The 22,691-nt window shown below is 37.7% G+C and overlaps 2 protein-coding genes across 2 annotated transcripts in view; one reads left to right on the top strand and one right to left on the bottom strand.

Annotated features, from left to right (window-relative positions):
• LOC139742661 (neuronal acetylcholine receptor subunit beta-2-like) overlaps window positions 1-7,444 on the bottom strand; it is a 47,768-nt gene extending 40,324 nt beyond the window's left edge. Inside the window, exon 1 of the mRNA XM_071653188.1 lies at window positions 7,344-7,444. Coding sequence (XP_071509289.1) covers window positions 7,344-7,419 — 76 coding nt within the window. The 5' untranslated portion in view covers window positions 7,420-7,444. The remainder of the gene's footprint in view (window positions 1-7,343) is intronic.
• Window positions 7,445-17,722: 10,278 nt separating this feature from the next.
• LOC139742655 (GTP-binding nuclear protein Ran) lies at window positions 17,723-22,470 on the top strand (the record flags this gene model as incomplete). Its single annotated transcript, XM_071653183.1, has 5 exons — window positions 17,723-17,770; window positions 19,689-19,761; window positions 20,462-20,546; window positions 21,226-21,351; window positions 22,283-22,470. Coding segments are annotated over exons 2-5 (435 nt in total), but the record flags the coding sequence as incomplete, so codon positions are not given.
• Between the last annotated feature and the right edge of the window lie 221 nt (window positions 22,471-22,691).

Here is a 22,691-nt window from a genome sequence, read left to right as displayed (position 1 = left end):
CGATAGCTGAGAGAAACGAATTATCGTCATCATCTTCTATCGTGAGGCGCCAAATGAACGACCTCCGAAGTCAGCAGAGAGCAAACTTTAATGGGCTTTGTTCGCGGTCGAGTCCGAACCGCTGTCGTACATGACCCATCTAATAGGGTCGAGGTGTTATTTGGCCATAATTGCATTAAGGTTGGGATGAACGGGCGACCGCCAGGTGATACGCTGTGAGCGAATATCCCTAGCACTCAGGTATTTTTGAACATTTATTTTGAGAACTCTGATCTCCCTCCATTGGGCGATGAGAAATCAAACATTTTCTCTGGAATCAGGTCGCACTTTTACGAGATAATAGAATCCTGTTTTTCTGTCGGATACGCCTTTCTTTTCTTGTCATGATTGTTAAAGTTAGAAAATTAAATCTCCATGTATATCAAGCTAAGGAAATGAAAATGTTGCAAACATTTTATGCCTATATATAAGAATGCAATTGCATGTCAGCTAAGATGATGCTAATAGCAGCATCGATCTTTGTTTGAAAGCTGGTAAAGTTAGCTATCTTCATGTACTTGCTGAAATAATAACACTTACTAATATTTTCAATGGAATTGGGCTGTTACTTGTATGCTAGTTTCTATGGAGTATGATTTTGGAAGGTTCAGCAGCAATTAAAGTACTCATACTTTATAAGGATAACTCATCAGTGTTTATAGATATTAATTCATTGTTATTCACGACTTGTTCTTTGTAAGTCGATGAAAAAAAATTTCCTTACATTCTGTAATAGATTATAAAAAAAAACACCCGGAAAAAAAAATGGCGCCACAATGTGGCCATCTGCGCGTTTCAGGAGGTATACTTATGCGTTTTGTAGTGGAAGCCTTAGCCAACACCAGTATACTGCCCAGTATCAGATGGTTCAACGTATTGAGGTGCGCTTGACATGTTATTCGCTGTTTCACCCACGCTGCTCATAATTACCTTGGAGATAGACCTTGCTTAGGTATTGATTAATATGATGATACAGGTACCACCTCATCGAGGATGACAACTTGAGTGGGCTGTGCAACATGCTGGAGGTTTTACATACTGACAGTGGAAAAAAGAAAACTTAGTAAGGTATAATCTAGATGCTTCTTTAATGGAAGGGGAGAATTAGGGTTTCTTTCGGGATAGAGAAAAGGGATTCGTTTCGTGATATAGAGCTTTGAGACTTTTCCTATCCTTTTCTCATAGAATTCTCCAGTGATATAGAATATTTCTTCAAGCACACTCTAAGAAACGGAATGAATAATATATACTAAATAAAGAGAACACAACTTGTCGGGCAAGGAGGCCCAGTCACACTCACAAACACACGGACTTTGTAAGAATCCTTTTGATGTCAACCTATCACCAAATATTCTCCACGATTTGTGTGTATAAGGTGTAGCAAAGTCCATTCTGTCAACATCACGTCAGCATTCCTTGTAATTTGTAGAAGGGGATAAAGAAGGCGTTAGCTGTTTTACACACTCGCACACACACACACACACAGACCCACTAAGATACTTACTTTAGAGTTTAGAGTACTGTATTTGACTCCCAATTCTGATCCAAAGTACGATTGCAATCAGCTTTGTATTAATTTGCCGTTGATAGGGAGATGACATCCCCCGCCTTACGGAATGAAAACCACAATCCATGAAAAATTTTACGTCATCAGCATAAAGGAGCTCATCAATGCTCCTAGTATTTTATACATGTTGCCATCATCACCGGCACCATGAAGATTATCATACGATTACTATTCAGCGCTGACATTGCCTTTTACGTGAGAATGTTCACAAACGCCAACGGTCACCTTCGGCTTTTCTGTGGTCATCGTTATGTCGAGTACTTTTAGTATACTAGTAATATAAATAGACGAATGTCACCGGAATGTGGTTGCATGTACAGTATGTGTGTCTGTGTTTGTTCCCGTGTGTGTGTGTGTGTGTGTGTGTGTGTGTGTGTGTGTGTGTGTGTGTGTGTGTGTGTGTGTGTGTGTGTGTGTGAAGATGAGGGCATCTAAAGTAGAAGGATACATTACAGATAGAGGTAGCAATTTGCTCGGAGAGAATGTTGTTTTGAATGGACTCGCCATCAGAGCCACAGCGAATTGATCAGAGAAATCGGGCAGACATTAAGAAAGCTACGACGGTTTGAATGTCAGTAGGTCATCGAACATGGCGTCTCCATGTTACGGAGGAATCTCAAAATAGCCATCTTGTCCAAGGAGTAGTGACGTCACCAGCCTAGAAACTTTCATATCCCTCGTGCACAAGGAAATAATATTGTGATTTGGTTGTTATTGTCTATATATGTGTTTTTTTATTGGGTATAATAGCGAACTAGCATTATGACAGGGCCTTCTATATCAGAAGGATAGATCTCGGCTATTACATCGTTGGTATAAGACAAACCACGTTCTTATCTTTGGTACAAATATTGCACGTTTTTGATAATGAATAAATGTGATGCTAATAATGCTAATGGTGATGATGATAATAATAGTAATAACAATAATAACAATGATAATGATCATAATAATGATGATGATAATAATAATAACAATATAATTGTTATTACTATTATTATTATTATTAGTAGTAGTAGTATTATTATCATCATTATTACTAACATCATTATCATTATCATTATCATTATTATCATTGTTATCAGTATTAAAGGTTTTACTTTACTTCAAACTCTACAAACTCAAACAAGCACTCTTGAATTCTACATTGTGAGTAGGGCCTACATGATATCTCTCCCTCCCTCCCTCTCTCTCTCTCTCTCTCTCTCTCTCTGTATCTCTCTCAATTCTCTGCAAAAAAGAGAAAAAATATAGGGCGAAGAAGATTATCAGCCACGCCCTCTTAGCACGAAACCACAAAGCTTCGTTGTTATGAATTCCTATTGCAAAACATCGACATTCATTATTACTAACATCATTATCATTATCATTATCATTGTTATCATTGTTATCAGTATTAAAGGTTTTACTTTACTTCAAACTCTACAAACTCAAACAAGCACTCTTGAATTCTACATTGCGAGTAGGGCCTACATGATATCTCTCCCTCCCTCCCTCCCTCTCTCTCTCTCTCTCTCTCTCTCTCTCTCTCTCTATCTCTCTCAATTCTCTGCAAAAAAGAGAAAAAATATAGGGCGAAGAAGATTATCAGCCACGCCCTCTTAGCACGAAACCACGAAGCTTCGTTGTTATGAATTCCTATTGCAAAACATCGACATCTTATCCACACATGATGACGAGGCCAGGGCATATAGTGCTGTGACCTCTTATTTACACTCATTGATGATGAACATGGTATAGCAAATTAGAAGTTTGTAATGTAAAGTCGTTATATACCAGTGTTGAACACTTATATCTATGTTCCTCAAGGACGCAGCAACTGAATCATCTCGTTCCTCCATCGTGGTAAGTAGGACACTCTTCTTAATGGTCGATTAAACTCATTTCAGACTAGCATTCCATGACATGCTTGAAATATTTCACTATTAATCAAGCACATAAGCCTACTCTTAACCCTTTCCGGGCTAATGACTCAAATATGCACAAATTTCACACACACACATACCTATGAACAAGAAATTAGTGAGGCACGTAGAGAATTAAAGAGCAAGTCTGTACTTTCAAAACAAAGACCCTTACAACAAATTGAGACATAAACTAAACGCACTCATGAACCAAACACACACACAAATCAGTCGCTACAAACTTGAAGTATGATGAGAGATGACGGGTATTAGATCTATACACAGGATTGCAATGTTGTCGTTATTACTGCGAAAGGGGTATCTTTGATAGGATAAAATTATCTGTTATGGTGATAGGGTTTTTTTTTTCTGTCAATTCTCCATCTCTTTAAAACAAACTCCCTCTTTATATTCGAAATGTTGAAAGTGTTGATAAGTTCAAATCATTGCTGAAAACTTATCTCTTTACTCTATCCCAATTTTCGTTGTTGTTGGTATATTATAATGTACATAATGCTATATCTTTAATGTAATATTTTCCTTTTTATGTAGATATATTACTGCGTTTAGAAACGTCATGTATTAAGCGCTATGTAAGTGTTATCATTATTATTATTATTACTATTATTGTTATTATTATTATTATTATTATTATTATTATTATTATTATCATTATTATCATCATTATCATTAATATTCGGAATAAGGAGGCAGTCCGTGGAATTCAGCAAATCTCACTCAAAATAATTACTGACAGGGAAAGTTACAACGTGTCCCTCTTTTTCTTTACTCACCTTTCACAATGTTTCATGCCGAGGAGTATATCAACATAATTATATCAGTTAGACTAAATCTGATTCATTCATGTATTATAAATCATTAAAGATTTGATCACCAAAGTTAGGAGGAATGTTTAAGAGAGAGCAAGAGAGGGAGAAGATGAGAGAGGGAGAGAGAGAGAGAGAGAAGGATGAAGGGAGCAAATTAAGGGAAAGAGAGGAAGAGACAGACGAAGAGATGATAATTGAAATAAGAGTAATGAGGTCCTTCTCACTCCAACATCAAACCCGTTGGATACAATTTTAAGGGCTCGGGGCAACACTGGCTGTTAGCGATGTGTGTGGAGAATCGCTCTATGACAGTCATAAAGAAATAATTGGCTCTGTGGCTTGGTGTGGGGGAGGGGGAGGGGAGGTATAGATATTGGTTTATCACTTTACCTTCTCCTTCACATAAATTTGAGATCACCACGAACAAGTAAACATCATGTATGTCATTGGCATTTTCAACTAGAGATCCTGCGACGGTTAATGTTCAATAATTGCTCTATTCATAACATGTGAGGAAGTAGTTTATATGGAGGGAACGAAATCCAAAACAATATGGGCAACGAGTTGCCACAATAATGTTCACAAAAAATACCAATTGACCCCGCATCCACATTTAGCGCGGAGTTCCGCTGAAAAGGGTTTATTATAGCACCCATGCAAAACCCATCGTCTATATGTCCGCTGTTCTCTCGTTATGTACGCAACATGATCCGCAATCATGCACTAACCATGCAGCATAATAATGAGAGGAAAACTAGAAAATATTTTTTGTCGCAAAGACACATTCATATATATAAACCTTGAACGTAATATGTCATGATCCTCTTTTGACCTAAGCATGTATAAAGATTATCGACAAATAGCTTTGCTCACAAATCCCTTTTTAATCTACTATTTGTAGTATTCGATAACAAGAAACAAACAGAAAAAACAAACAACAGAGTCACAAACAAAATAATCTCTAGCATTTCTAGCATGGACATTCAATCGCTGAACTCCTAAAAAACAAAACGCAAGCATAGCAAAATAATGCAAAGTATGCATGGATACTCGATTCCTCCTCGTGTATCTGTTATCATGATATCGTATCTGCAGTGGCAACGTGCATTTTCTGCATTGCTGAAGATAAATTTCAGAAGAAAAAGAAAAGAGAAAAGAAAAGGAACATATAATATGTGACGTCATCATGCACGTGGGTGTAAGACTTTGCCGTTACATGCTAGCATAGTATAGCAATTGCGTTTGTGTAAAAGTGTGTGCGTAAGTGAGAGAGAATGTGTACGGAGGAGGTGTGTCCATAATCGCATTTAGGACGCAATCGAAAGGATCAGTGAAAGTGAGGGCACTATCACTATAAAAAAGAAATCCTTGCTTTCACTTATTATTATCTTGTTTGTTTGTTTTAAGAGGCGGCCACTCATCAGCTATCCTTTTAGCTTGTGAATATGAGAGTTCTTTGTTCATGTCGTTTCTCCCTATAACGTCTGCATCGTGCTAAGCGCATCTCGCTGAAAATTTCTGCTAATTCTTTCCTGAAATCATCTTGTGTCACTGCTAGACTTATACACAGAATAATTATGAGGAGTAACCAGCGTTTTTTTTTTCCAATCGAGAGATGCGATATTTTCCCTTTGGTTTCACTTTCATTTATTCATCTATCTTTTTTCGAGGCGATTTTCCACGTGTCATCTCCCAGCTAACTGTAGCGTAAGCCACGAGGAATAAATCTTTCACCTGTTGCTTTGATAAGATTTGTCTTGCATATCAACTGAGCCTCATTTTACTCTGGGTATTGTCCCCAATTTTCAAGACACTATAAGCCGTGTTGATAAAATGTTCTATTGCCATGACATCAAAGGTCGTGTCATTTATCTCTCGATGAATGTTGAACGGATTCGACCAAGCAAACTCTATAGTTCATGCTTCTCAAAATGTTGGATCGATACTCAACTTTCAATATCAGTGAGTGTGTATCATAAAAGTTCTGAAGATGTTTAAAGTTGGTGAGTTTTCTTGTCGGGGCCTAACAGTCGGTTACGTTCTGCAGTACCATCAAAAGAGAGTTCACAAGGTTCATCAGAGAGCTTTGTTGGAAGAGGAGGGGAAAGGGAAGGGGAGGGGAGGGAGGGGGAGGGGTGTATAGGACCCCCAGAAACAACGATCCCTGGAAGATTACAATCATAAAGAATTATAAGATGACGTCACCTATCATCAACAACAGCAAAAACAGACAAACAAAAAACAAACAAAGGAAATACCATCAGCATCATCACATCACCACCAGCTGCGACAGCCATAAAAATCATACGAAAACATGATTATGATATGAGATCATGCATGATTATATCTAACCGTTAATATAACTGTCACATTCCTTGTCAAGTTTCTTATCGTTTGGAAAACTGCATTTTTGCACGTATGCACTATTCTTACCAAGTGAACATGTAGGGATACATTGGCAGCATACCTTTGACCTCCATGAACTTTTCTTCTTTATGAAGCGTCTACAAGTTCTTTTTGGAATATTGTTGTAGTATACACCGAATATTATAGGCGAATGGACTCTTGTAATATATTGTTACAATATGAGAATTCAATCTTGACTGGGTACACTTGCTACTTCCGTATACTTTTTTGTGACATCTATCGTTCTGCAACTCAAATACCATTTTGCACACTTTCTATCTCTTTATGATTATGATATAATACAGGCTAACCACTCTCTCCAATTTCGTTTCATCTGTTCCCTTTCCATTCATTTATCCATTATCATTCAAGCCTGGCCCTACCTCATTACTTCCCTCTTGGTTTTCTATCATTACACTTGTTGACTCCTGCATTTACTAATGAGTTTTATATCGGAAACACATCGTCGCCGATATACGCAGTCACCAACGGCAGACAGCGCGCTACGTTAAGAGTAATATTACTCCGGACTCTCGTACAGATATGAATTCGAGTTGTTTCAGTGTGTATCGATTGATGGCAAAAAGAATATCTTACCTGTAATAGACAGAGAGATGTAAATGAAGGCGCTGCGTAACCACCAGACGGTCATCTTGTGGAGTGGTCTCAACATGTTGCCTTAGTATCACCTTTATTCCTCCGATTCTCGTTCCTTTTTTTCTCTCCTGTCTCCTACCTCCTTTCCTTTAGAAACCCTTAACGTTCACACAAAATGGCCACCAAGACTCGTGGAGTCAACCTCGTGTTGTGGAGGCTTTGACATGGAGCTTAATGGGGGTAGCAACTCCAGCAGGTATGATTTGGGTCACTCACGCAATTCAAACCAGTGTCGCCTGCTTGTACGACGTAGGTGCAGCAAGAAAGGTGTCACAAGAATTCTCACTTGAGATTAGGTATCCGATCCAGTTCTTGGCTCTGAGGCGGCTAAAACAAGCTGGATGCCACGAACCCAATACCAGGTCAATACACCGCAAGGCGTACATTGATGTTACCAAAGCTCCTTTGGTGACAGATACTCCCCGGGGTGGGGGGGGGGGGGGGGGGGAGCCTTCTCCACTCAGGGGGGTTTGTGTCGCCCTCCCCTTAACGCCAACCCTTTTCTGCTTTTCTCTTCTTTTTTTTTAATGCGATGTAGGACGGGGAAGCAACGGAACGCGACGCCGCTACTACCGGGGACGCTGACGATGATTAACCGGCCACCTTCCACTTGATGCAAATTCCAGGCTCTATTTCTCCAGAGGAACTGTCATGTGCAGCTGAATTCTAGGGCAGCTGCCGGTATCCCACCATTTGTTCTCCAAGAAAAGTTGTTAATCCATGATCGAGCACATGTTGGGCCTGCCGATTCGTAGAAGGCATGGGGGTCTAGGGCAAACCTGCCCCCTTCCCGTCGCTGTCGGCTGCTACCGTATCCATGTTTTTTTCACGAGTGCGATCAAGCTTCTCGTACGCACGTCAATGCGTCGCATGTGAGATGCTCTCGCATCGTATGCATCACCGACAAGGCATGGAGATTGTTCGTGCTCAACACTGCGTATCGTCTAGTCTAAAGGGGGCGGCAGCACACTTTGCATCGTCCGAACTCATCATCCGCGTTTTTGCTAAGCTGCCTTTTCAATACAACGTTATTATACCGGACAAAAACTGCCCACTTCTGAGAGAGATCATGCAGAAACATTATCGATGGTGTTGGATTCGAGGAACACTACACCACGGAACAACTTCAAACCAAACTATGTTACATTAAAGATGGCTCATAATCTGATTACCGAAGGTACCAGTTCTTAATTAGTTTCCACCGTAATCGATCAAGCTGAAACACTCGACCTGGTGAAGGACGACGTAGAGAAAATACTCTCTGATCCACAAATGACATGAGGTTAAAGTGAAGGTAAAAAAGCTAATCGTTTCTCCATATGGCTTGCATCTCTTAAAATAATTCTTATATTCCTCTTTTTTTCTTTCTTAATTCTACTTTTCATTTTGTGTTTATAATCTAACTTCTCAAAACATTCCGATTGACTCTTTCTGTGACAATAAGTCAATAGTGTGAACAGATTATAAAGACATACCTATGGACAGAAAAAAATAATTAATGTGGCCACAGAGATAATTCTTCTACGAATGCTAAAACTTTCATTGGTGCGTTCAGTCTTCTTGAATAAGATCTGATATAAATAATCATCATAAATGCCAGTAATAATCCAATTAGTAATTGTAGATGATAATTATATCATTATGATGATATTAATGTGATTTAGCCGCTTGATACGCAACCAATAAACAACGCTTCTGATGGGCTGAATATGTCCATAAATCAAGAGAAGTCTAAAGGATTATTACGCACAGCCCGGGCTATATCATCTTGTTGTTATTCGCATATAAATCATCGCAGTTCGTTGAAGGTCAAATGAACCATAAAATCGCAGGACATGAGACACTATTTATCGCTATTCGTCATGCATCATTCATCGCACAGTTATGAAACACATTATAACCGCACACGCATCGACAAACTGGACACATTATGTGCCAAGAAGACATTACGGTTAAAGCACACGCATCAATGTTCGTATCTTTGCTTACTGTCTCTATATCAACACACATATACCACAATCAATCAAGCTTGATACAGTCGCCGCTCAGTTTTCTTTAGAGCCAGCACACGAAAACATGAACACAGACTTTTATTTGTTATGCACATTTACTCGCACAATCACGCACACACTTTTCTTTCAATAGTACACACATTATTCAATCTCATTCAGGAAAACAATAAAGAAACTAATGCAAACTGGTAATACCCTACAAAGTAATAAAAGTACATACTTTGGTCACAGCTACAATCTACGCTTTTTAAAAACTATTTTCGTACAGAAAAAAAAGAGAAATTACTAGTCTATTATTATTGCAACCCATATATTTCATGTTTTCAGTTGATAGCAATACCAAAAATAAAAAGTGCAGCAAACTTACTTAAAGAAGGGATGTATGCAAAATGTCATGTAGAATAAGACACACACACACACACACACACACACACACACACACACACACCACACTAATACTGGTTTACATAAAATTAGGCAGCCAAAAAAAAAATGAGCTAACCTTGCCACCATCCTTCTACGATTAGTTGAAAGCAGACAACCACTTCTGTAAAAGAATCCTACGATAATCCTATAATGCCACTAGCGAAAGCTGATCCTTTCAGGGCAATTATCATTGTATTTCGTCTCCAGTCGTATAAGTAGGCCTATACATAATTTTGCTGTTGCTGTTTTTTTTTTGTGTATTCCATGGCTAACCTGTTCACTGCTGTCATTTGACAATGTAAAACCCAACGCGACAGAAGACCACCACGTATAGTCTGCTAATCTGCTAATGCGATTGTCATCCACTGGCTGAAAGTTGTGAGTGCCTTTAAACCCTACACAAAGAGCCATCCTGCAACATAATAATTATCAGATGGCACTTAACCCTATTATGTACTTTGAGTGCTGATTAGCACAGAAAACCCCATAGCATTGTACATACTGCCCGAAGTCTTTAGCACAAAAAGGGTTATAACATGTAGTAGTTTGCACTACTTTGGCAAAATGAAGCAAGTGTTTATTATGAGCAAAATGTGTCTTCCATAAGCATGGACGTCATCAGTGTTTTATCACGTCACTTTGACTTTTAAATGTCACAAAACAGTATAGATTAAAGTAGAGGGAGACAAATTGAAGAAACTCACACCTGAACCACAGTCACCCCTCTGATTAATATCTTGCTTTCACAAACGTTCCTGTTTAAACTTGGCATACGACATTTTATGAACATGCTAAGTTCTTTTAATGCATAATATTTCTATGTATACATAGGCGTCTCCTTTGCAATTCATACGGTTCAAAATTAAACTTTTGTCTAAATATACATATTTAGACAAAACTTTAATTTTGAACTGTATAAATTGTAAAGGAGATCTCCATTTCCAAGCCCCGGGCTTTTGCATGAGTTCCTCCTTTGACTTACACATCTCCATAAACATTTTGAATGTTATTTTATGAAAGAGATATGATTGCACTGAATTGGAGTCCATTATAAAGCTTTATGAAACCAAATGTGGAATATTTGTCACTTGGGTTCTACTGCCTGTCTGCTGGCCTTACACAACATGATTAGTTTGTTTCTTTATGCAAACAGCGTGATACAGTGACACAAATCTTCGAAAGGCGAAAGAATGACGGAACTCTGGTTCATTATTATAACGAATATCATTTCCGGTATTGCTATCATAATATTCTGATTTATTGTCTGTGGTCCTTTGCTTTCCACATATTATACAGTGCCGCAAAACAAAAAGAAAAGAAGAAGAAAAGAAACAAAACGAATTCACAATGATTGTTATTACAACATAGTTCATTTGGTAACACTCTCAAAAGGTGAGTAGATTTCGTTGCGTGAAAGCATCTCCTAGAGTCTGTGGTCATTATACAAACTCTATAGGATGCATCTTTGGATGGTTGGATCATGGAAAACTAGTTTGGCAACAGAAAACTTTCCGAAAGTCAGCTCTTAATTGTTTTCTTTTTCCGTGTGCGTCATTGCTTAATCAAGAATAATTAAAGCTTGAATCATCACGATCATGCTGCACATACGCACTCACACGTATTGAATGATCTTACACCGGGGTATATACTGTCATATTCCCTGCGGTACGGCGTTGTGTAGCCCCATTTCGCGTTCGTAAGATGTACACTCAGTCTTATACACATTGGGCTAGCGGCCAAATCTTGGCAATCGGCGATAACTATCTCAATGGCAATTCATCAATGTTATGATGGGTTTGACGTAATTAAATGATGGTGATGATTATGATGATGATGATGATGATAATAATAATAATGATGATGATAATAATAGTAATAATAATAATAATAATAATAATAATAATAATAATAACAATAATAATAATAATAATAAAAATAATAATAATTATAATGATAATGATAATGAATAACATTTGCATAGCGCTTAATACTGATGTTTCTAAGCGCATCGATCCGGAAAAAAGGAAGTATGACATTGAAATAAAATACAGCATTATATACATGTACATATTACAATATAACAACAGTAACAAAACAACAGAATTAAACTTGAGTAAACAGAATAACAATAATAATAATAATAATGATAATAATGATAATAATAATAATTTTGATAGCAATAACACTTTTTTGATAATCACTGATTGATCTGTGCTAGAAGTTTTGGGTAATTTCTGATATAGCTACTTAATATATCACTGATCATAATTGCAAAAAGGTTTGTTACAGAGGTTTGAGGAAGTGGACACACTTTTATTATAATAGCATTCATGTATCAAATAAAAGAAATTGACACTCATAATTCTATCTTTAATAATAAACAGAATATAACTTCTCATTTACATGATGAGACCTGAGATAGAAAAAATGAATTGGTTTCATAAATGTTTATATCTTTTGTACATTAGTGGAACAAAATCTTGTAAACAAGGTTACAGCGCTAAACAAAATGTTCAACAACAAACGCAACAACAACAACAACAACAACAACAGAAGTACCGAATACATTTTTTAACAAAAATGATCCAACAAAATGGCGCATTTCTATATTCCGGGTACACTGTAATAGCACCAAAAACGGTATTTTTATTTCAATATGATAAACATAAGATTATGCGTATATAGTACGAAGTATTAATTTTGCATAACATAAATTACTCTCAAATGATTAACCATGAGAACAGAAGTAGGGGTGGATCCAGGAATTCCGTAAAGAGGAGGCGCCTTTGGAAAAAAAATTACGCCTCCCCATTTTTTCTTTTCATTTCTATTTAAAAAAAACCAACAAAACAACAACAACAACAACAAAAACAAAAACAAAAACAAAAACAAGAGGGGCTCGCGCCCCGTGCCTCCCCTCTGGTTCTGTCACTGAAAAGTTTGATATAACGCAGTTGAATGCTAGTAGGCCTACATGTTGTACTAATGATATAATATGCATTAAGTTGCATGAAACTCCAATCGGGGCTCGTGCACTAAAATAAAGTTAAGGTTCAAAGTTTCAACCGACAGAGGCACTGGGCGACTTCCAAAATTGGTGGCACTTAGTATAAATCATCGTCCTCTAGAGGGCGACAGTTCACGAAAATCTATTGCAGTGATGATGTTATCAGACTACATTCATTATACATTTTGTACCAGTCAATTTAAGCTATTGTGAATGTGAATATACATTCGCAGTTGATCATTTTTCAGTTCATCGCGAAATCATCGCAAAAGCAGATATATCGCGAATTCACATTTTACTTTGAATCCATTGTGGATTCGTATGTATTTCATATTTCGCAACGTGTTGCAATATTTGCTATCCGTCCCTTCACGAGACCCCAGGTTGAACGATATAGCCTTAGGCCTAATTATATGACGATGTTACCGAATTGGCTCATAATTATGACATTTTTGGGGATATGTTTGAAAACTAGATATTGACAGTATTACTCATCAGCTATGATTCACAACAAACAACAATTATTTTCCTGTTAAAAACCCACCCAAGCCGAACACTTGATCACATACACACAGTCACCCACAAACACGCAAATTACTATGTTATATAAATTATGTTACAAGTAGGCTCCTACATCGTTATCTATTCCACTAAAACTATGCATGACCGTCACCACGTTTTCAAAGGGGGGGGGGGGGGGGGGTCTTCACCTGACAAGCAAAAAGCATAAGGCCTTACCGCGCTCAAGGTTGCATTCTATTTTTTTTTTTTTTGCCACTTCCGGGGGGAAAAAAATATAGTGGCTGGTACCCAAAGTGGTGATACCTTATGTATTCCTTATACGGCTATGATAAATCATCACGCCTCTTCCTGTTTCAGATTTTTCATTTTGTCTCTCAATATGACAATATCATGTAGGGCCTATACGAGGAATATGACCGATTGTTCAAATTAACATCATCTTTTCTGAGAAAAGCTTTTTTTTTCTTACCATCTTAATACTGCATGTTTTGCATGTTGTACACAGCGATGGCTTACTGTGACCTCATTTTTTCGTTCACTAATTATAGTAATTGCCATCGAAAATGATTTCATGGTGAGATTTCATCCTGTTTCTAGAACAAGAAAAATATGTGTGAGATCGTTTAGCTAACATCATAGAATTATTCTTATATCGTATTCGTTTCTGATAGACGTTTAATTTATTTCTTATTTTTAGCTCTGAAATGATAATGTCATCATAAATTGTTTGAATGAGTGTATGAATTAATTTCAACAGCACACTATAATACAATATCAAAACTTTGAGTTCTTCAAAGCTTTGATATAAATATAGGCCTTTAATTGGGTGAATGATTGTAACGAAATCTGGAGACACGAAAAGAAAAGAAGTACGAAACCACCGTAGCGTATACCGCGACAGCTAAATTAATGAATAAAGGGACTCCGGAAACAACATAGGAGATGGAGACAAGAAAATATAGAGAAGACTCGAAATCAGTGGAGGAGAGTATAGGCCTACGGAGGAGAAGGAGGAGAATACGAAGAAGAAGAAAAAGAAGAAGAAGAAGAAGAAAGAGAAGAGGAATACAATACCATTGCACGAGTATCCAACAAATTCGAAAAAAAATTTCATTCATCTGATTACGTTTTCCTAAACTTAATAGTAACGGAACAAAGGAACTTCACAAATGTTCCTGAAAGCTGTTCTCTGAAAGCAGGCATTTCCTTTTGCCCTGCTACTGAAATATTAACATGATATTCTTCATAAGTGCTTTCTTCAGTTCTTAGGGAGCTACTAGGCCTAGATGCTCTTTCAATATCGTCAAAAGATTTAGCCGCTTTTGTGAAATTACTTCTCCAGGGATGGATCGATCGGGAATTCCGTAAAGGGGGGGGGGGGGGGGGGGGGGCGTCTTTTCAATTTTTTATTTTTATTTCCTTTGTGTTCTGGTGTCTTTAACACATTCTTGGATCAGGCATTACGATTTGTTGTGGAATTTCTGGTGTCTTTAACACATTCTTGGATCAGGCATTACGATTTGTTGTGGAATTTCCGCATGTAGAGAGGGGCACAATGAGTGGAAAGAAAAACAAAATGTTGAAAACTGATTTTTTTTTTTTTTGAGCATGTTGCCCTAAAACAGGGGCGGATCCACGAATTCAGTAAAAGGGGGGGGGGGGCGCACACAATATTTCTGGTGCTACTTCCGGGTTTCATCTCATTTTTTCTTTTTATTTATTTTGTTTTAACAACAAATAAAGAGGGGCGCCCTCCCGGTGCGTCCCCCTCTGGATCCGCCACTGCCTAATAGAAGTTTCATTGCAGTGAATTGCTTAATCATTGACTTAAAAATACAAACAAACAAAAGACACTTTGAATTTCGCCAGAGATATATTATCTACTCAGTATACATGTATGTATACCTTTTCTTGTATATTTGAGGACGTGTGTGTATGCACACACAACTTGTGGTAGAGTTCTTAGTTGATGACATCACATCTCAACTACACTGTAGTTTTCATATACATGTAGATTATATAAACACTGTACGCAGTAAACTGTTCCAACTATCGATGAAAGCGTGCTGTGGAATTCTGAAAACTTGCTCAACATTCGACGTAAAGGGGACGTTGAAGAGAAACGCTAACCCAATCAACTTGTTCGTGTGGGATAAGAGCGCACGAACAGACGACGATTGACTGCTGCCAAATCTTTTGTCCGGTCTCCGTTCAACTTGTACAAGATTCGGACGGACAGAAACCGCTACAAGCTAGAATGGTATGACGCAATATGCGCATGCGTTGTAACACCTTTCAGTGACATGCGCACTAACTCTCTTTAGTAGCCTTACTCTCGGTCGTCCATGCAAAAAGATAACCCTATCATTTTCGATCTAACTCCTATGATTGTGAATGTGATTTAATTTGCTCGTTCTAAATTGACTCTAGTTAATGGCGTAAGAACAAAAACAAGCATGAATTTTATCCCAATGACTAGTTAAAAAGGAAAATCGCTACACAAGCTCACCAGAAGAGTTACACTTGTTGCAAATACAGAGCTGCAAAATAACTGTCAGTATCAACTCACAGCACCCTGTTTGTATTATACAAAGCAATATCAGTAAAATTATGTTTTTGACCCATGCTCTGTAGCAACTAAAACTCTTTCCTCATAAAAAGTGATTAGGCCTATTGTTAGGTTATTGCAAAAAGTAACAAAACGCACCAAAGCGATTCAAATGTTCCTTATTCTAAAAGGGATGACTATCAATAATGACGAAAATAAAAATTCCGCAACTTCGTAGGGGAGAGCGGGGTGAGTTGGGATGCGGGTCAAGTGGGACACGTTCTCTGAATCAAAAACTGTTCAACCAATCAGCGATTGGCTTATATGTACAATAAGTCCCTAGCAACCATACATCACACTAAGAAAGCCATGCATTTCGGCAAATTCTAAGTATGTATAAAATGCTATTGAAAATTTTCCCAAAATATAATATTTTTTGAACAAATCAGGTTGATTAACCTGTTGTCTTTGTATTCACGATTTCAAGGGCACAATCGAAGCTGGTGGTGAGCCTTTATGCAACTAATATAACTTGTTTTTGACAAATGCCTGCATGGTTACTGAGCAGTCGTGCATATTTATGTATATGTCATGTGAGGGACAGTTGGCACGTGTCCCATTTGTCCCTCATAATAGCATTACATGTAAAGCAGTTCTGATTTTCAAACATGATGTTCAAACTTGTTTTGTTGAAATAAAGATAATTTTAAAGCATGTTTGACATGTTTTCATTACCAATGTTTCATTACGCCTTCCAACTTTGACATTTCTATAGGATGTCACACTTTACCCCCACCGTCCCATTTCTCCCTTGCCGTTGTCCCACTTTACCCACTGGTGGGTCAACTTCTCCCCCAAAATAAGGTTTTTTCCTTTTCATTAACTGCAGAAAATTGAGAACAGTGCCACCCCAGCTTATAGCTCTTTATGTAACCTACCATATTAACATTCATGCAAGCCCGAAGGGAAATGTAATCATCTCTTCCATAAAAAGATATAAGAAGAAAATAGGCGAACTTGAAATAATGTCCCACTTCTCCCAGCTCTCCCTACCTAGTCTTTTTTGTTAATTCTTCTGTATTATTCTGTTTGATTTAATTTGGTTTGTCAAGATCTGTTAAGATAACTAGGAATTGAATTTGGCTCTTTGTCGTTCTTTATAGAAAGATGTGAAATTCAAATGGTTCATAATGACCATGTCAATTACTCAGGTTACAGAGGAATTATATCCATATAATTATACATTTCCTGATCTGTGATCCTCACTGCAAATATATATATATATATATATATATATATATATATATATATATATATATAACATTGTCAACATAGACATTGCTATAGCTCGCCTGCTATTCCACCGCCGACAACTTGGAGCGGTTTTTCAATTTGTATCAAATTCTGGCCAGACCATAACAATACTGCACAGATAATTCTTTGACGTAAGATGAAATGGGTCTACGTTTTCACTATTTATAGTTTTGAACAATCATTTATAACAAAATCCAGTCATGGTTGTTTCCATCTTTTTCTGTATCTGTTTCTGCTTGCTTTTGTGAGTACATTGAAAGAAGAGGAAATATCTTTGGATATTGATAAGCTGAAGAAAGACATCTCTTGTTTTGTTGCTCGTTTTTGTGCTGTGCAGTTCGTCAAGCTATGGAAATTTTCATTGTGTTGAAACAGCCTGTTCTTCCGCGCAACGACATCCCTATATTGTTAGTATTGCCTTGAGAGGAGACTATATTAGGCGAGCGGTGAATGGGCAAGTCTCACGTGTAGAGCTGAATTTGCGCGCGACATTGCATTGACACACTACAGAATTCCCTAAGTTCGGGCATTTATTCAGGTAAGTCAATTCAAGCACTGAGTAATCGTAATTATCTTAGATTGTATGATGAAAGAGTTGAGATTGTTATATGGAACCTCCTCTCTTTATTTTGTTTATTGTGGTAAAAGTAATAAGCTACATTGGAGTAATATTGTCTTCCCTGTTGCAATGTCTTTTGACCTTTTGTTGACTGATGATGGTTGCCGCGACTGAGCAGTGTGTGCTGTAGGCCTACTGGTCAATGCAAGTCGCACAATGTGCTCGTGGTGCTCCCTCCCTGAATGTGCATGAGCATGCATTTGCATGCATGAACTGTGAATGTGTAATTGCAGGCAGCAATACTGACCACAGGCGAGTTGGAAAAACGTGCTCGGTTTAACATCAACTCTAATTGAGATGACACGATGATAACTTCAAAAATTTTGTAGAAAACTAATAAAAGTCAAACTAGATTTATGTCATGTCGCCATGAGGATTCTCTTTATTTTATTCTACTCTGAACACAGTTGTAGTTGTACAGTGTGTCAACTGTTGCCACACACCTTTGTTTTAGTTAGTTTTACCTTTGACATGACAATGCCATGGTAAATTAAATTTACTTGTAGCTAAAGACAAGTAAGAACGGAAAAAGCTAAATCTAATTCTGATTTACATGGATTACTCTGAAGACAGTGATCAGTGAAGTGTGGTGCAAGAACATGTGAAGAAGTCTACGTACAGATGCAATGCAATGACCGGAATTTGCCAGGAGAGCAATCCATCAGAATGGTTTTAACTGGAGTGAAAGATTTGTCTGTAGACTAGTGTACCGGTATAGATCTCTGATTGTCAGGGATATGTTTATGTGGAGACTGCGTCTGACTTCACGGAATTATGTGTTATAGCATTTGCTCAATTCATTGAGACCAGATATGTCATTACCAGATATGGAATTGATATTTAATTTAAAACATAGCTCTGAAGGCCTATTTGGTATTTGTCCAATTTATACAGATTGCAGTTTGCAGGGTAAAATGGATTTTTGTCAAGAACATTCCAACAAGTTGGAATTGACTTTCATTCTGTGTTGATGTTCACACACGCCCGCGCACACACAACACACACAGACACACACACACACACACAGACACACACACACACACACACACACACACACATACACATACCATAGCAAAGGCCATTTTGTTGTCTGCTGTCTCCAGTAACTGTTCCCCAGATTTGAGTCAAGTTGAATGAAATACAAGCACCTAATATTTCATGGATATGGATGTTTTATTATTGAAAAGCTCTCGTAGGCATGCTGCAGATTGTATGGAACTTGATATCTTGACAAGCAAAATGTTAAATTTGGGTCATTGCTGGTGACATGTCCAAAAGAAGAATATGAAACAAACAAAAAGAAATGGGGGAAAAAAAGATGAAAAGACCTGCGCTCACAGAACTACCAATTTTTCATGATTCTGCCGAGTGTTCTTTGGTGACTTCATCTTTTCATGTTTGAACAAAACAAAAGTGTCCCTGATTTGATGTTTTTTTTTTCTCTTATTGGGATGCACAATACATGCTGCACACAAGTATCTCCCAGTTTATTCAATGAAACTGAATTCAGAGCATGACATTGCTCTCAAGGGAAATATGATGTGGTTGAACTTGAAGGAGTTCAGTTATCAAGTCTGACTTGACGAAATGAGTGATCGGTCACAACTTCTGGCCTGATGCAAGCCATTTCAGTCACTGGCTTGTATTTCTATATTGATGCAAGTGCTTGGATGCACTTAGCCTTATATTGCTCTCCATCATTTACTTATTGTCTGTGACAGTGAATTCATGCTGGATGAGAGTTAGTTTTACAAGTAGCCCTGGTATGGTTTTTACCGTGTGATATTACATAATCAGCTCATGTAGTGTTTTCCTTCCTTTCTCTTTTGTTTTCCAGATTTGATTTTCTCAACACTGTAAAAACCAGATAAACAATGGCAGCACCTGCTCAGCCAATGGCTGTATTCAAGGTGAGTGCAGAAGATTGTTTTATTTTATTCTTAGAGCAATCACACAAACTCGGAGTGCACAAGACATGTCTTCAGACAATGCAAGGGGGATGGGTGGTGGGGGGGGGGGGGGGCGGGGCTTTAAGTTAAGAGATTTCCAATGAGGAAAACTACAAAGCCGTACATTCAGGTCTTCATTTGCCTTCGAAGAATCCAATGCAATTTCGATATAAGCAAAGTTTAGTTACCCTTCCACCTTACGATCAATGAGAATTTGCGGTGTGTGGTTCAAGACACTCTTTCTAATCGGCCACTGCCACTGGGTTGGATGGCCGTCTTAGAATGTAGTTTATGCTCCACCGTAGTGTTTGTAGAGACTCTGGCTTTTGCTTTCAATTTCTGTAAGGACAATGGTAAGTTCAATCACATTCAACCTCCCCCAAGAATGTATTCTAGTCAGAAGCTCTGCCCAAGTTCCCCTTACCCCCCCCCCCCTTTACGCAAAATGTTTATTTCCTGTAATAAACTCCACTATCTCTTCCCATTGTTTCCTTGTGTATACACATTTTCTTGATGCTAAAGGTCTATTATTGGATAGATCATGCAGCATATACTTGTACATGTATTTTCCGCTGGCTTTATCATGTGCCATTGTTCAGTGTCAGTAAACGCCAAAGAAAAAGACATATTTTGTTACCTTTTTGTGATTCCATTTGAACAGCTCGTTCTTGTTGGTGATGGAGGTACGGGAAAGACTACATTTGTCAAACGTCATCTCACAGGAGAGTTTGAAAAGAAATACATTGGTGAGTGACACAGTCCTTTTGACAATTCTGCATGAAGAAGTTCTCACATAGATTTTTGACTCACTTGAGCTAGTGACATTAGTTCGAGGTCCTATGCATATTTAACTTCTACAAAACTCAATGCTCAATATGTCATCTTTCAATAATCCATGCTTATTTTTTTTTTTTTTTCACTAGGCAGCAATCATAACAGACTTGCTCGTGTTTTTTTTTTTTTTCGAAAGGAAAATTGTCAATATGAATTCAAAATCACTTTTCGTTGCTAGTTCCCCCTGTTTTACCCCATCTTACATACATATGCTGTATCCACCATATATTGTATGGATATGTTATTTGTTGAATTGGGACTTGTAAGACAGTTTTGCAAGTGGTCAAAATCATGAATAAAAATTGCAGTAACAGAATGAGAGGAAAAGTATTCATCCCTTTGTTGAAGAAAGGTAAGTGATTTCAAGCCGTGGAGACGATTTACAGCACATCTGTGTCAGGAAGCAAATCGTTGCAAGTTGGTCATTGTGAAAATATTGGTCTATGAGCAAAAAAAAAAACCCAGAAAACAAAACACTACTTGACAATGATAAAATCAAAAGAGAAATTTAAAACCCACAATTTTTGGAGTTTTTTCCCTTGTGATTGATTTCATTATGAATAAAAGATGTTATTTTTTTTTACTGTACAGCAACCCTCGGTGTTGAGGTGCATCCCTTGGTGTTCTACACAAATAGGGGACCAATCAGGTTCAATGTATGGGACACAGCAGGTCAGGAGAAATTTGGAGGTCTGAGGGACGGCTATTACATCCAGGGTAAGCATGGACTCTAGTGATTCTGAAAAAGCTCTTTTGGACATTTTTGCGAGGTGTCTTTTTTGCAATTGAAAATCATAAGTGCACTAATGCCTCTCTGGGTATCAATATTTTTTGTGTTGTTAAATTTTAGGCCCGACAATGATTGGCAAAATTTGTAAAAATTAAATCCTGGTGAACAACTCCTACAGTATATGTTGGCTCTCCGTTAGCTAGTTTGCAATACTATGTTTTGGTTGGTGTTGTATGATAACAGCTGACTATAAGAAACACCAAGTTGATGAAACATTAATTTCCAGAATAGATTAACTGTATGTTGATGGTAGTGTTCTGAGTGTTTTGCACAATATTTCTAAAGAAAGGCCTGAATGCATGCTTTGTGAAAGAGAAATTTCAAGTATAAGTGAGACAGGAAGGAATGTAAGCCATTTCATGGTCTGTGAATTTTTCAACTTTTGGTCTGTCTGTACAGCAACACAGATCTTGTTAGTCTAGTACTTTAAGTAGCAATGTTAAAAGAGCAAAAGGGACAGAGTTTTTTTTGTTTTTGTTTTTTAACACTTTATTCTTGGTGTGCAGTGTGCAACTATTGTGACCATCGACCTCAGACATCAAATTGTATCTGTCTATGCTTAGAGTTACGTTGTGACACACATTTTTAAAAAGCTAGCCATGACAACGTCTCAAAGGTTTTTACCTTCCATGAAATAGAGCAAAGAGAGTAAAATAAGAGTTTCATGACTTACATAAAACAGGTGTATCAGATAAGGACTGCAGTTGCACAGAGGCTTTAAGGTGAATGAATAATCCTATGGGATGTATATTACGATGGATAGAAACCTTATTGTGAGATGGATATGCAAAATGTTGGGGTTACAGTGTATATACACAATGACATTCTTAAAGAATTGGCCTATGTATTTCTTTCCAGGCCAATGCGCCATCATCATGTTCGATGTCACATCGAGAGTCACGTACAAGAACGTGCCCAACTGGCACCGCGACCTGGTGCGAGTTTGCGAAAACATCCCCATCGTCCTCTGTGGCAACAAGGTGGACATCAAGGACAGGAAGGTCAAGGCCAAGACCATCACCTTCCACAGGAAAAAGAACCTCCAGGTATCAAAGAGATCAGCTCATTTCTGTCAGCGTCTCACTCCTGTTTTGGTCCTGTTTCTCTGATATCATATCTTTCAGAAATGTGAGATGGGTGAAAAAAGAAAGTTTTTTTCAGATTCACTTTCGTCCATGTGAACTTTGAGGAGAAAGTGTAATTCCTTTTTGATAAATCACTAGTTGTAATCTGTTTCAAAATTTAGTGTTCTGTGGTTAGTTGATGC

This window comes from Diadema antillarum, unplaced genomic scaffold (genome assembly GCF_040938485.1).
Source record: "Diadema antillarum isolate AM-2024a unplaced genomic scaffold, OU_Dant_1.0 seq00001012_RagTag, whole genome shotgun sequence".
Classification (NCBI taxonomy): Eukaryota; Metazoa; Echinodermata; class Echinoidea; order Diadematoida; family Diadematidae; genus Diadema; species Diadema antillarum.
The sequence above is the reverse complement of the archived record's forward strand: the minus strand, read 5'-3'. Positions and strand labels throughout refer to the sequence as shown.